Here is a 12,126-nt window from a genome sequence, read left to right as displayed (position 1 = left end):
GACAGGCATTTAAGCCAATAGGAGCCCAGAATGAGCACGGCGGTCATTTTAAGGCCAGGCATAGCGCGAAGAGGAAGTAAACTTGCTTAAAAGTGAAGAAAAGCACTGGCAAACACAACAAAATTAAGTTGGAAAAGACTGGGCTAACGAAAATAAAGGAACAAAGAGCAAATAAAGATTACCAAAGAGATAAGGAAGGATGAAATAATAGAGACCACCACATACAAGGAAAAGAAAGAAAACAAAGAACAAAGGAGGGAGTGCAAATGGCAGACCCAAAACCAAGTGCTCAATATAGGAGGCCACTACCATTTAGCTTATCTGAACCACAGACTGGGATCAGATGGGAAAAATGGGCGAGACGTTTTGAAAACTACATCGATTAAACTGATGTTACAGCGGCCAAGAAGCGAGGACTGTTCATAAACTTAGTTGGAGACGAGATTGAGGATTTGCTAGTGACACTGCCAAAAGGAGACATTGACACATATGACAAGTTAAAGACGTGTCTAACGGCCAAATTTAACCCACAAAGAAACGTGGACTTCGAGAGATATAGCTTCATGATCGCGTTCCAACAGGCGGAGGAATCACTGGATGAGTTCGCAGCAAGGCTGCGGAAACTGGTCACCCACTGCGAATTCGACAAGTTCGACAATGAGCAGGCAATAAGGCTGCGCATTATTGAGGGATGCCGCGACACAGAATTTAGAGCCAGGGTACTAAAAGAACCAATTTCCCTGGAAAACATCCTTGCACTAGGAAGGGCGGAAGCAAGAGCGACTGCACACGCAAAAGAGATGGAACGAGGCAAAACAAGAGGAGAACAGATACAACGGATGACCACTAACAATCGGTCAGGAAGCTGGAGGAAAGACAGAGGAGACCAGGCAGTGCAGAAGCAACAGGAGGGAACCTGTTATAGATGTGGACTGGAGTTTCCGCACAGAGGTCAGTGCCCAGCATTCGGCCAGACATGCCGCAAATGCAACGGGCGGAATCACTATGCCAGCGCGTGCCAAGGGACACAATTTAGAAATGACCGGGGAAGACCTGGAAGAGCACGGATGCCAACTAGCAGACACATCAGGCATGTGGAAGCGGGAGTGAGAAGTTCGTCTGCAGAGTCAGGAGAGGAAAGTGAGGAAGAAAGAACAGAACGGCTGTACCTCATGACAGATGTCACCGCAAAATCAGACGAAGAGGAAGAAGAAAGTGAAGAGAGAATGGTGGACAAAAAGAAAATAAAAAAGACTGAATCGGTGACCATCAAGGTAGGACCACACGAAACGAAGTTCGTCCTGGACAGCGGGGCGACGTGCAACATCATGTGCGTCTCCGAGTACAAAAAAATGAAGGTGCAACCAACCCTGAAGCCATCGAGAGTACAAGTATTCACTTGGGGGCGAAGACACCAGTAATCAACTTGGGAAAATTTAAAGAAGAACTACAATACAAGGATCAAATGGAGATGACGTACAACATGTCGGACAGGAAGAACATTCTGAGAGAATACCCCAAACTGCTAAAAGGACTGGGAAAACTAAAAGGACGGCAGATAACGCTGCACATTGATGAGATGATCAGGCCAGTCGCACAACACCACAGGAGAGTGCCCATACATCTGCAGCCACAAGTGGCCGAAGAACTGGAAGAGCTACTAAAACAGGACATAATAGAGCCCGCAGATGGTCCGACACCATGGGTATCAGCAATAGTAGCAGTCCCAAAGAAAGACAAATCAAAGATAAGAATCTGTGTGGACATGAGGCTCCCAAATAAAGCAATCGAGCGAGAGCGACATCCTGGACCACACCTGGACGATATGATTAGCTGTCTCACAGGCACAAGAAGATTCTCGAAACTAGATCTATGCAAAGGGTACCACCAACTGGAACTAGACCCTCAGTCGCGATACATCACGACGTTCTCCACTAATCTAGGCCTGTTCAGGTACAAGCGTCTGAGCTTCGGGATCTCATCCGCAGCAGAAATTGTTCAAGAGACAATACGACAAATAATAAGACCGTTCAAGAACAGCCTAAACTATAGCGACTATATTCTGGTGTTCGGAAAGTCAGACGAGGAGCACGACCAAGCACTCAGAGAAGTGTGCTCGCAACTAGAGAATGAGGGTCTGACTCTCAACGAAGAAAAATGCGAACTAGGGCGAAGTCAACTCGTATTCTTCGGCCACATCTTTTCCAAAAGAGGAATGAGGCCAGATCACAGCAAGGTGGAGACCCTAGAAAAGGCGAGGAAGCCCACCGATGTGGCGGAAGTAAGGTCTTTCCTAGGGCTAGCAAGCTACTGCGCGCGCTACATCAAAGACTTTGCCACTGTAAGCGCCCCACTACGAGAGCTGACAAAACAAGGACAGAGCTTTGTGTGGACAAACGAGTGTGACAAAGGGTTCGAAGAAATAAGGAAAGCTGTGACAGCGGTGGATCACCTAGCATACCTCGACTCCAAACTGTGCACAGAACTAACTGTGGATGCGAGTCCCGTCGGACTAGGGGCAATCTTGGCACAGCATCAACCCGGAAAAGACACCCCAAGAAACATAGTGGCATATGGGAGCAAGAGCCTGTCAGGCATTGAGAAGGGATATTCCCAACCAGAGAAGGAGAGCTTGGCAGTGGTATGGGCCTGCGAACATTACCACATGTTCATATATGGGAAGCCCTTCACAATCATAACGGATCACCAGGCGCTGATAACGATATATGGCAACCCAAATGCAAAAATACCGCCAAGGATAGAAAGATGGGGGATCAGGTTAATGGATTACAACTTCAAGATAATCCACAAGCCCGGAAAAGAGCAAAATCCAGCTGACTATGTGTCACGGCACCCCTTACCAAAGAAGTCGGAATCGACGACAATGGCGGAAGAATATCTCAATTTCGCACTGAAGCTAAGCACGCCTCCAACGATAACACTAGAAGAACTAGAGCACGAAACAAAAAAAGACAACACCATGCAGGAGATCATGAAGATCACCAAAACACAACGCTGGAGACAGGTTAACGCCAACACCAGCGTAGAAAGAGGAGTAGACAAGGAGGAGCTGCTGGTTTTCAAAAGAATAAACGAAGAACTATCTGAAAGTGGCAAAGGGATGATAATGAGAGGCACGAGGATCGTAATGCACAGGACCCTGAGAAGAAGAACAGTGGAGCTAGCACACGAATCACACCGGGGCATGGTCGCAAAAAAAAATAATGCTGCGGGAAAAGGTGTGGTTCCCAGGACTAGACAGCATGGTGGAAGAGACAGTGACACACTGTCACGTCTGCCAAATAACGGGGCCGACGTCTAAACCAGAACCGCTGCAAATGTCCCCGCTACCAACAGCGGTGTGGACGGAGCTAACAGCAGACTTCTACGGCCCCCTGCAGACAGGAAGCTACCTGCTGGTGATCATAGATGAGTATTCAAGGTTCCCCATAGTGAGACCTGTATCGTCAACCTCAGCAAGCGCGACACTACCAGTGCTAGACGATGTTCTTGCAGCATGGGGCTCACCCCAAACACTTAAAACAGACAATGGTCCACCATTCTCAGGAGAAGAGTTCAAGAAATTTATGGCATACCTGGGAATAAACCACCGGCGAATAACACCACTGTGGCCGCAAGCAAACGGGATGGCAGAGTGGTTCATGGGGACCATCAAAAAGACAGTACAAAGGGCAAAATTGACACAGATACCGATTGGCCAGGCCCTATGTCAAGTACAAAGGGACTATCGAAATACCCCTCAAAGCTCCACGGGAAGGTGTTCCGCTGAGCTGGAGCTAGGGCGAGTAAGCAGAACAAGACTGCCGCAAATCAAAGAAGGAGAGAAGGCAGAACATAAAGACATTGCCAGAAGAGACCAGGAACAGAAAGAGAAGATGAAGAGATGTGCCGATCAAAGAAGGCACGCGGCAACTGGCAAAATAGAGGAAGGAGACATGGTGCTCGTGAGGCAGCGGCAAGCAAGGAAGTCAGACAGCGCTTTCTCCAAAGACCCGCTGAAGGTAACAAAAATAAATGGACTAATGATCACCGCATCAGCAGGTCAGCACCATGTTACAAGGAACAGCTCTCACTTCAAAGAACTGAGAACAAAAGAAGAAGACAGGCCAAAGCAAGAGCAGGCAGGAGACGCAACACAGGCGGAGCGACCAATGGACGTCAGACACCAGCGACCAAGAAGGGAATGCAAAAAGACAAAAAGACTGATTGAAGAGATGTAAGGAGGCGGAGATGCAAGAACGGACGTGCGAAAGATCTCTCTCTCTCTCTTTCTCTCTCTCTCTCTCTCTCTCTCTCTCTCTCTCTCTCTCTCCCTCTCTCACTCTCTCTCTCTTTCTCTCTCACACTCTCTCTCTCTCTCTCTCTCTCTCTCTCTCGCGGAGCTAAGGACAAGCAAAGTTTGTTTACAAGAAAGGGGGAGATGTCGTGTCCAGGTGGCACTAGGACCCTGCAAGGCAAGGGTCAGGGACAAGGGACACCGGACACCACATCCGGTCAGGGGAGGGATCAGGGGGGCAGACAAGGACCGGACCTCAGGGCGAGAGGTCGCAGGATGATGAGCGCTGTATGACCCACAATGATCGATATGCAATAAACGTACCTGTACATCACCACGACGTCTGACGTGTGTTCTGTGGGTCCGGGGAACACGACAAAGGGGACTAATTTGAGTTTCAAAGATGGTTCACACCATCATACCTCTTCTGAAATATAGAACCAATGTTCAGCAAAGTTACAGTGTCTGCTATTCTAGTCAGCACTGGCAGGCAGGTAGATAAACCCACTCACCAAAAGCTAGGTGTGCCTCTGGCTAGCTTTCACTGAAGAAGATGGTCACAGCTCTAAATGTCTTTGTCTCAAGTCTCTGGTGAGAGGTCCCTCTTTTGTCATTACACTCTGTTCTCAGTTTCTATGATGTATCTGCACAATATTGAACAATATCTGAAAAACCAAATAGCAGAACGATCCTGACTCCCTTTCACTTACTTACATTCCATGAAACCTTGCCTATTTTTCAAAACAATAAATGAGAATTGAAGTTATCAGCTTCATAAAACCTTGTTCATTATTTAAAAACAATCTCTGGACAATGGAATGTGATTATGACAGAAAAACATGACTATTTTCAAGCAGCCTTAAATATAATAAGATGGATGCATGACATGAGCTAAGATGTGCATTACTGATGATGAGCCTTTGCAAGACTGAAACTGATCTGGGGTTGCTTATTTTCCCAGTGAACGGGAATGTGGCTTCGAAATGAAAGCTTCACTGTGCCTATTGGAGGAGTACTGTGACTGATTTTCATATTGTTTCTCTCTATCTGGAGAAGCATTAGCGATTGCCAATAGCAGGGACATATAGAAGCATTCCACCTATAACCAATATTTTGTCCCTGAATAATTTTCCTTGATGTTCTTATCCTACTGTATTCTGTATTCCAAATCCATGATGCATACCTTCTCTGAGGCAGTTTCTTTACAAGAAAAGGAATGTGTTGTTAAGCATACACTTTTGTTTTGTAACATTGAGCATCATTTCCCTTACAGGACACCTGCCATGATCGGATGCTCGTTCGTTGTGAACAGGAGGTTCTTCGGTGACATCGGCCTTCTTGACCCAGGAATGGATGTATATGGGGGAGAAAACATTGAGCTGGGAATAAAGGTCAGTGCATGATTTTCATTTTTGATGCAGTTTTTGAAAACAGCTTTGGATTATCACTAGGACTGGGTAAAATTGTAATGATGCTGGTGTATTTGGCATAATTTAGGAAATTTCATTTGACCTTTGTTATGTGAAGCTCCTGAAAACATGGCAGTTCTCTGAATCGCATATTTACGCCGCTGTTTGTTGCAAATGTTCATGTGGTAGTGTGAAACAACCAAAACATGAGTGGTTGCTGTTCATGGCCTTGTTTTTTGTACTATTTTTGAGTATGAAATAAATCCTACTATCAACAATGGGCACAAGAATGTACTACACCTTGTGCAGCTCTCTGCATAAGGTATTGACTTCTAATCATATACGCTAATATATGACTGCTGAAAGGTCATTAGACATTGCGGATGATGTGAGAAACACCTCAGTTCGTTGTGCGGTGATTTGGCGGGGTAATATGTGTATGAAACTATTTTACAAACGAAGCCTGGAACTTTATAAGTGTCTGTCTACAGCCTTCATTAATCCTACTTCATATTACTCTGTAATTCTACATAAGTAATAGTCAGTTTTAAAGGCATATTTACTGTGTCTTGGACAAAGTCTTACTTTTAGCATTTGCATTTTCTCTGGCCTAACCACAACAAGATCAAAGGACATAGTGTCACTCTTAAGTTGCCATCTAACTTTACCTGGGCTAAAAAAATAACTAGAGTTCGGGGGTCAGGATATAGAATGTGTACCCCCTGTGCAAACAGACAAGGCCAAGGGTGATTTGATCCTTTCTCTTACAATATTTTGCCCTGATGAAGTGCCTTTAAAAGGAACGAAACGCGTTGGCTGTTGTCCTGTCATCTGTTATACGAAGAAGAATAAAATATACTGAATCACTATATCTCTATATCTAACAGAGTGTGACTTCATTCTTGGTGCTCCCTCCATTTTCTTCAATCTATGTTTCTGGATTCCAGTGAGACCTAATTGTGGCGGGTTTCGGAGGATGATTGCACAGGACTTTTACTTAGTGGGTATTGTGATTGAGGTTCTGAACCTGTGGTCAGCCGCAGTTAGGAGTATCTTTGGGCAAGGCCAAGGGTGGTGCAGGTTTGCAATACAGAGGTAAATGTGGACCCACCTTACTTGTGGGCCTTAGTTAAAAATATGTTATTTTCTTGTTTGTATGAAGGTTTGGGCCCATTCAAATGAGACAGCCTTGTTGCCTGTGTGTGAACTCCGAATTATTGAAATATGCACATTTTCAATCACACCCACCTCATTGGTCTACCAAACAGCTGGTGGCACACATTTTGAATGCCGCCCAGTGCGCCCTTTGTGCTTGCATTCAACACACGTGGTAGTGTACTGCTACTCCATTATGCCCCTTCCAAGTCCACTCCAGGGTGCCCTACTACACAAATTGGCAGCACAGCAAGGACAGTACTGTATATCTTGGAGCAGCAGGTGGAGATGGTCACTATTAGTTATGCAATATATCACATAACACAAATATTGATATGCCATGCAATAGAGTGAAGGCCAGATAAAATGAGCAGCAGCGCCCTTGAATGAGATCCTATGGTCTCTATGAATGTGTGATCAGTGGGGCTGCATCCACCATTATGTGGACAGTCAAGGCCCCATTAAAGCATCCCCAACCCTCTGCAACCAAACTGAGAGCATTTGATGAGGCGTCTTCCCAGATCTGCAAGCTGCACACTTGCTAATTGTGTTATGCAGTAGTTTATTCATTTATCAAGATCTTCATGAACCAAGTCTGTGAAAGTACCAAACAGAAGCAGGATACAAAATGTAATGTTTGTTGACAGAACAAAGGTATCACCCACAGTATTCCACTACATTATACAATCAGAGGTGAGTGTAAGTATTTCCTCCTGTGGCACTCCTCCTTTGATTCTTTTGTTGGTTTTGTACTTTCTTCACGGTTTTCTATTTTAGTGTTCGCAAACATAGGTTTGCGATCACGTTTTTTCTTAAAGTAAGAGATGGAAAGTTTCCCATTTTTGTACTTATGGTTATCAGCTTCTAACTTGGTTAACAATGTTCATGTATATTAGGCTTTGCAAGCATTAGCTATATGCCAACTTACTCATGGCACACCTTTACTGCTTGCATCAATTCCATAGTCTTTTCTTTAAAGAATGACCCAAGTGTTGTCATCAATAGAAGTTTGTGATCAAAGTCTTTGATCAGAGAACTGTATTGTGTTGCTGGCTCATGGTACCATATTGTGCTGCATTCCGTATTGTGTTTAGTAAACAGTTATATTGTGCTTGCTGTGTCTTCATGTGATTTTATCCTGTTGCTACTGTAAATGTATTTATTGTATGAGTTGCTACTTAACAGTATTGGGTATGCACAATCATTGGCTGGGCATTGATATTTCTTACTCCCCATGATTAGTGTGTTGTTCTGTTGCTAGATTCATCCCTCACACCATCTCTGGAGAAAAGCCAAGGACTGTACCCAGAGAGTCAAGGAAACTTAAGTGGCCCCCACTGTGTGTTGAGAACCGATTAGCTTAAATGCTGAATGTAAGTCATCCTGCCTATTCTGTCATTTAGAATACTGAGAGGCCTTTGTAATTGCTCATACTGGAACCTCTAACTGACAGTCTTATACATGGAATTTGAGATCAAATGTGTTAATAAGCTGTTTGAAGAAACTGGTACCAGTCTGCCACTAGCAATTATTCAACTATTGTGGAATTTTGCAAAACAATCTTCGTACCAATTGTTTGGTTCCAAAAATTCCAAATTGTATGGGTCCCAATCCGACTTACCTTATTAAAATTCATGAGGTAGATTGTACAGTGTGACTCACTCTAATTTTTGGGATGATAGCCTGCAAGGGTCAGCGGACCACCTTGTCCGTGATTGCCTTTAAATAACCTTTTTGTTTAGCAGAATGTTGTATTAACAAAATCAGGGATATGTAGAAAAAAGTCTATTTGTTTAAAACTTTCTTTGAGAGTTAGCAGTGGTCCCCTAAATCTTTTTTACATTCACAAAAAAGGATTCCATAGGGGTCCTTCTGCGGCAGTTTGGAGGGCAGTAGCTTTCAGTGGTTTGCAAATGGAATTCCAGTAGCACACCATTGATACATAGGATACCAATGGGCAATCCCATTTGAGGAGAAATGTTTGCATACTACAAAAATGGCGTTTCTTCCTTTTAAAAGCCAAATGTGGGCTCTCAAATGCTTCTATTTTGCATATTGGGCATTTGTGACTGCAAAATCGGTTAGTGGAATCAACGACTTGCTAATGTTCCATTGTTTAATTAGTTTTGTTATTTAAGATAATACATTCACAATGTATAGTTACACTCTTTTGCGAACACTGACAACTATCTCCAGAGATAACCCATTTCGCAATAGTAATGCTGCGGCTTTTATTTTCAAAGTAAGCGACGGAAAAGATGCTGCCATACCTGCAAAATCTTTTGGCTTCAGGAAGAAATTTGAATGTTCTGTGGGGATTTGACCTACCCATAGGTTTCTGCATTTTGTTTTACTGCTACAAGCTGGGTACTGTATGAAGACAGTACCGAGAGTATTAAATGGTCACCAGGGATGTGCCATTATTATTCGTAAGCCACCTGTTCACAAGCATAACAAAATCATCTTTACAGAATTTGTCAGAAGTTATTTTTGTAAATGTTCTTTATGTTAATTGTGTTGATTGTTTTTATAAAGTTCTGACTCCTTCAGTGCTCACTGATACCTTTTACAGATTTTGTTTACCATTCCCAATTTAGAAGTCTTCTAAAATGGAAAATATAATAGCTTACATAAATGTATCCATTAGTAAGCGTAGTATATAAATGTTTCTTTCGACTTTTGCTTTATTTAAGCTTATTGGCATGACATGCCCGCTTCCCACTGGGAAAATGTATGTGGGAGTGAATGTGCATAAATCTGTGTTAGTCCGCCTTATGAATTATTGATATAAAAGCTGTGAAGAATGTGTAGTATGCATTAGAAATGATTAATGTAATCTCATTTGAATTTATATCTCTCTTAAATTAGTAGAATTATCTTTGAAATCATGAAAGGTATAATATTTATCTAAAATACGATCCTGCCTTGTCAATCCCAAATAAAATGTTCATTTTTTTACATATATTAATTTTAATGGTGCAAACTGCTTGAGTTTTCAAACTTAACCGCTATAACATTCTGTGAAGAAGAGGTACAGTTGAATATAAAGAAACGCAAAATGATAGACTCAATATAGTGTGTTTAACTTAACTCACACACACACACATAAATGAAAGCATGAAAACGCACACACACACAGACATGCAAATGTTTGACGAATTTTATTGATAAAAATACAGCGACATAAAAACCCACATTTCACAGGAATATTGTGAAATAGTTTCCATATTCTGCCATAATTGCACGGGCTAACAACCTCTGTAGGGCTTCACCATTGGCCATTGTTTGATTAGTACCTGTTGGTTAAAGCCAAAGCAATGCCAGAAGACCCATTGTTAGCTGATGTATTAGCGTCAAAATCCTCTATCCATATCTGTAATCAACAGTCTGTTCAAGAAACCTGAAACTTCTAATTACATTCAAGGCCCATTACTTGTTCTGCTGGCAACAGCTTCAACAATCACTGATTTGGAAAGGCAAAATGTTTTTTAAGAATCTAAGACCTGTTTTATCTGAAAACCTTCTGTTCTTAACTACACAACTAAATAGGTTTCTCTTGATTGTACCACAATCAAACAATATAATCCAGTAATCCATTTACTGTTTTCACTAAACATATCTCTGTTTGAAAAAACATTGTTCATTTTTATTTCCCTAAGATAAATATGTAATATAACAAGTACACAATAGATAGCTTGTGTAATATGCTGCTATATTATATAAGGGTTTTGGTCTTGTTGTATGCTATATGAACAGAACTCTCCTCTATATACTCTACATATATGTTTACAAAACTGCGTTATCCTCCCCAGACTCCTATTGGCTCACTGGAGATAGTACCTTATGAGCGTGGTGTGCAGTCTACCCAGAGTCGGTTCCAATGAGCTGTCTGGCGAGGGTATTGCAACACTCGGCGTCTGTTCCGATGAAGTTGCCAGGTATACAGCAAGCCTTTGTAGGGCTTTGCATTACTCAGAATCAATTTCATTGAGGCTGTCAGTTGTGCAACTGAGCTTTGCATGGCTTTTTTTTGCTCGGCTTCGGTTCCGATGAAGTTTGCATCTGTGAGGCGAGGCTTTGTGACCTTCACAACGCTTCGCACCATATTTGGTGGTACCTTCGCCTAAGCCAGGAGGAGCTCTCTCTGATGTCACCAAGGGCTCGGGCCCTGGGGAGGCATGACTTGGGGATCAGGAATTCACTTAAGCAGAGGCCAGCAGGGCTGGATAGTTGCAGGGAGGCCTCAAGAGCGTTTTGCATCCCTTTAGCTCAGAACATGAGGTCAGTCAGCTGCCATTGGAGTCACTCAGCATGGGATCTAGTTCCAGTTATCCTTCTCAAGCATGAAAGCAAGCCTCAGGTAGCAATGAACCCTGCCCAATGGACTGTCTTGGGCCTACCTTAGGGGTGACCTCTATGTAGTAAAAAGAGAGTTTTAGGCTCGGCAAGAGATGTATTTTGCCAAGTTGAATTGGCAGCTTAAAACTGCATATAGTTTGCTAATGGCAGGCCTGATACATGTTTAGTTGGATCCTACTGAGGAGGCTAGAAGAATGGGTAAAAGAACATTCTATTTTATCACCTGGCCAGTTCAGTTTCAGAGAGGGCCTGGGAACCATTGACCAATGTGTCAACTTGACTGGGAAGTACACCAGAGCTAAACCTGGTGCTCTTTATCTTTGATTCGGAGACCTAAATAGCGCATTTGACTACGTTGACCAACGGTAATTTCTCTTGAAACCCCGAGACCAATTACAGCTTTCCCTGCACGCCTCTATTAGAAGTTATCCAGTAAATTTTGCTTTGGCATACATGGTGAATGCACTCCTACTTTTAAAGTGGGGCAGTTTTGGGCCCTTTAATGTTTTATCTTTTTATTCATGTGGTGGCTACATTTTCTACAGTCTTTGCTAGCTGATGCTCCCCATTCTGCTGAGTGTTCTATACCAGTGTTGTTACATGTGGATGACACTATTTTGCTGTCCAGCACCCTAGTTGGCTTTTGGAAATTGATGAGTGCTTTTGGAGAGTTTATATATTCCATAAAAATGGCGAATAACAAATCTAAAACTCTTACTATGATCAGTGGGCATAAATCCCAAAAATGCAGAATCTTTTTATTGATAATACCCCGATAGCTAAAGTAAATTTCTTTTGTTATTTGGGGGGTTTATTTACGGGAAACAGCTTTTGGACACAACAGCTATTAAATGCCAAAATGAGTAGAAATTCTAACTGGGATTGTAGGTTCTCATTCAAGTTAGG

General features: G+C 42.8%; 1 protein-coding gene across 2 annotated transcripts in view; it reads left to right on the top strand.

The window, feature by feature from the left end:
* Positions 1 to 12,126, top strand: part of GALNT17 (polypeptide N-acetylgalactosaminyltransferase 17) — a 1,757,718-nt gene that overhangs the window by 1,350,442 nt on the left and 395,150 nt on the right. For both annotated transcript variants that reach the window (XM_078679403.1, XM_078679404.1), the window contains one exon: positions 5,571 to 5,688. In XM_078679403.1, coding sequence (XP_078535529.1) covers positions 5,571 to 5,688 — 118 coding nt within the window. The remainder of the gene's footprint in view (positions 1 to 5,570; positions 5,689 to 12,126) is intronic.

This window comes from Lissotriton helveticus, chromosome 3_1 (genome assembly GCF_964261635.1).
Source record: "Lissotriton helveticus chromosome 3_1, aLisHel1.1, whole genome shotgun sequence".
NCBI classification, from domain to species: Eukaryota; Metazoa; Chordata; class Amphibia; order Caudata; family Salamandridae; genus Lissotriton; species Lissotriton helveticus.
Note: the sequence above shows the minus strand (reverse complement) of the source record. Positions and strands in the feature narration are given on the sequence as shown.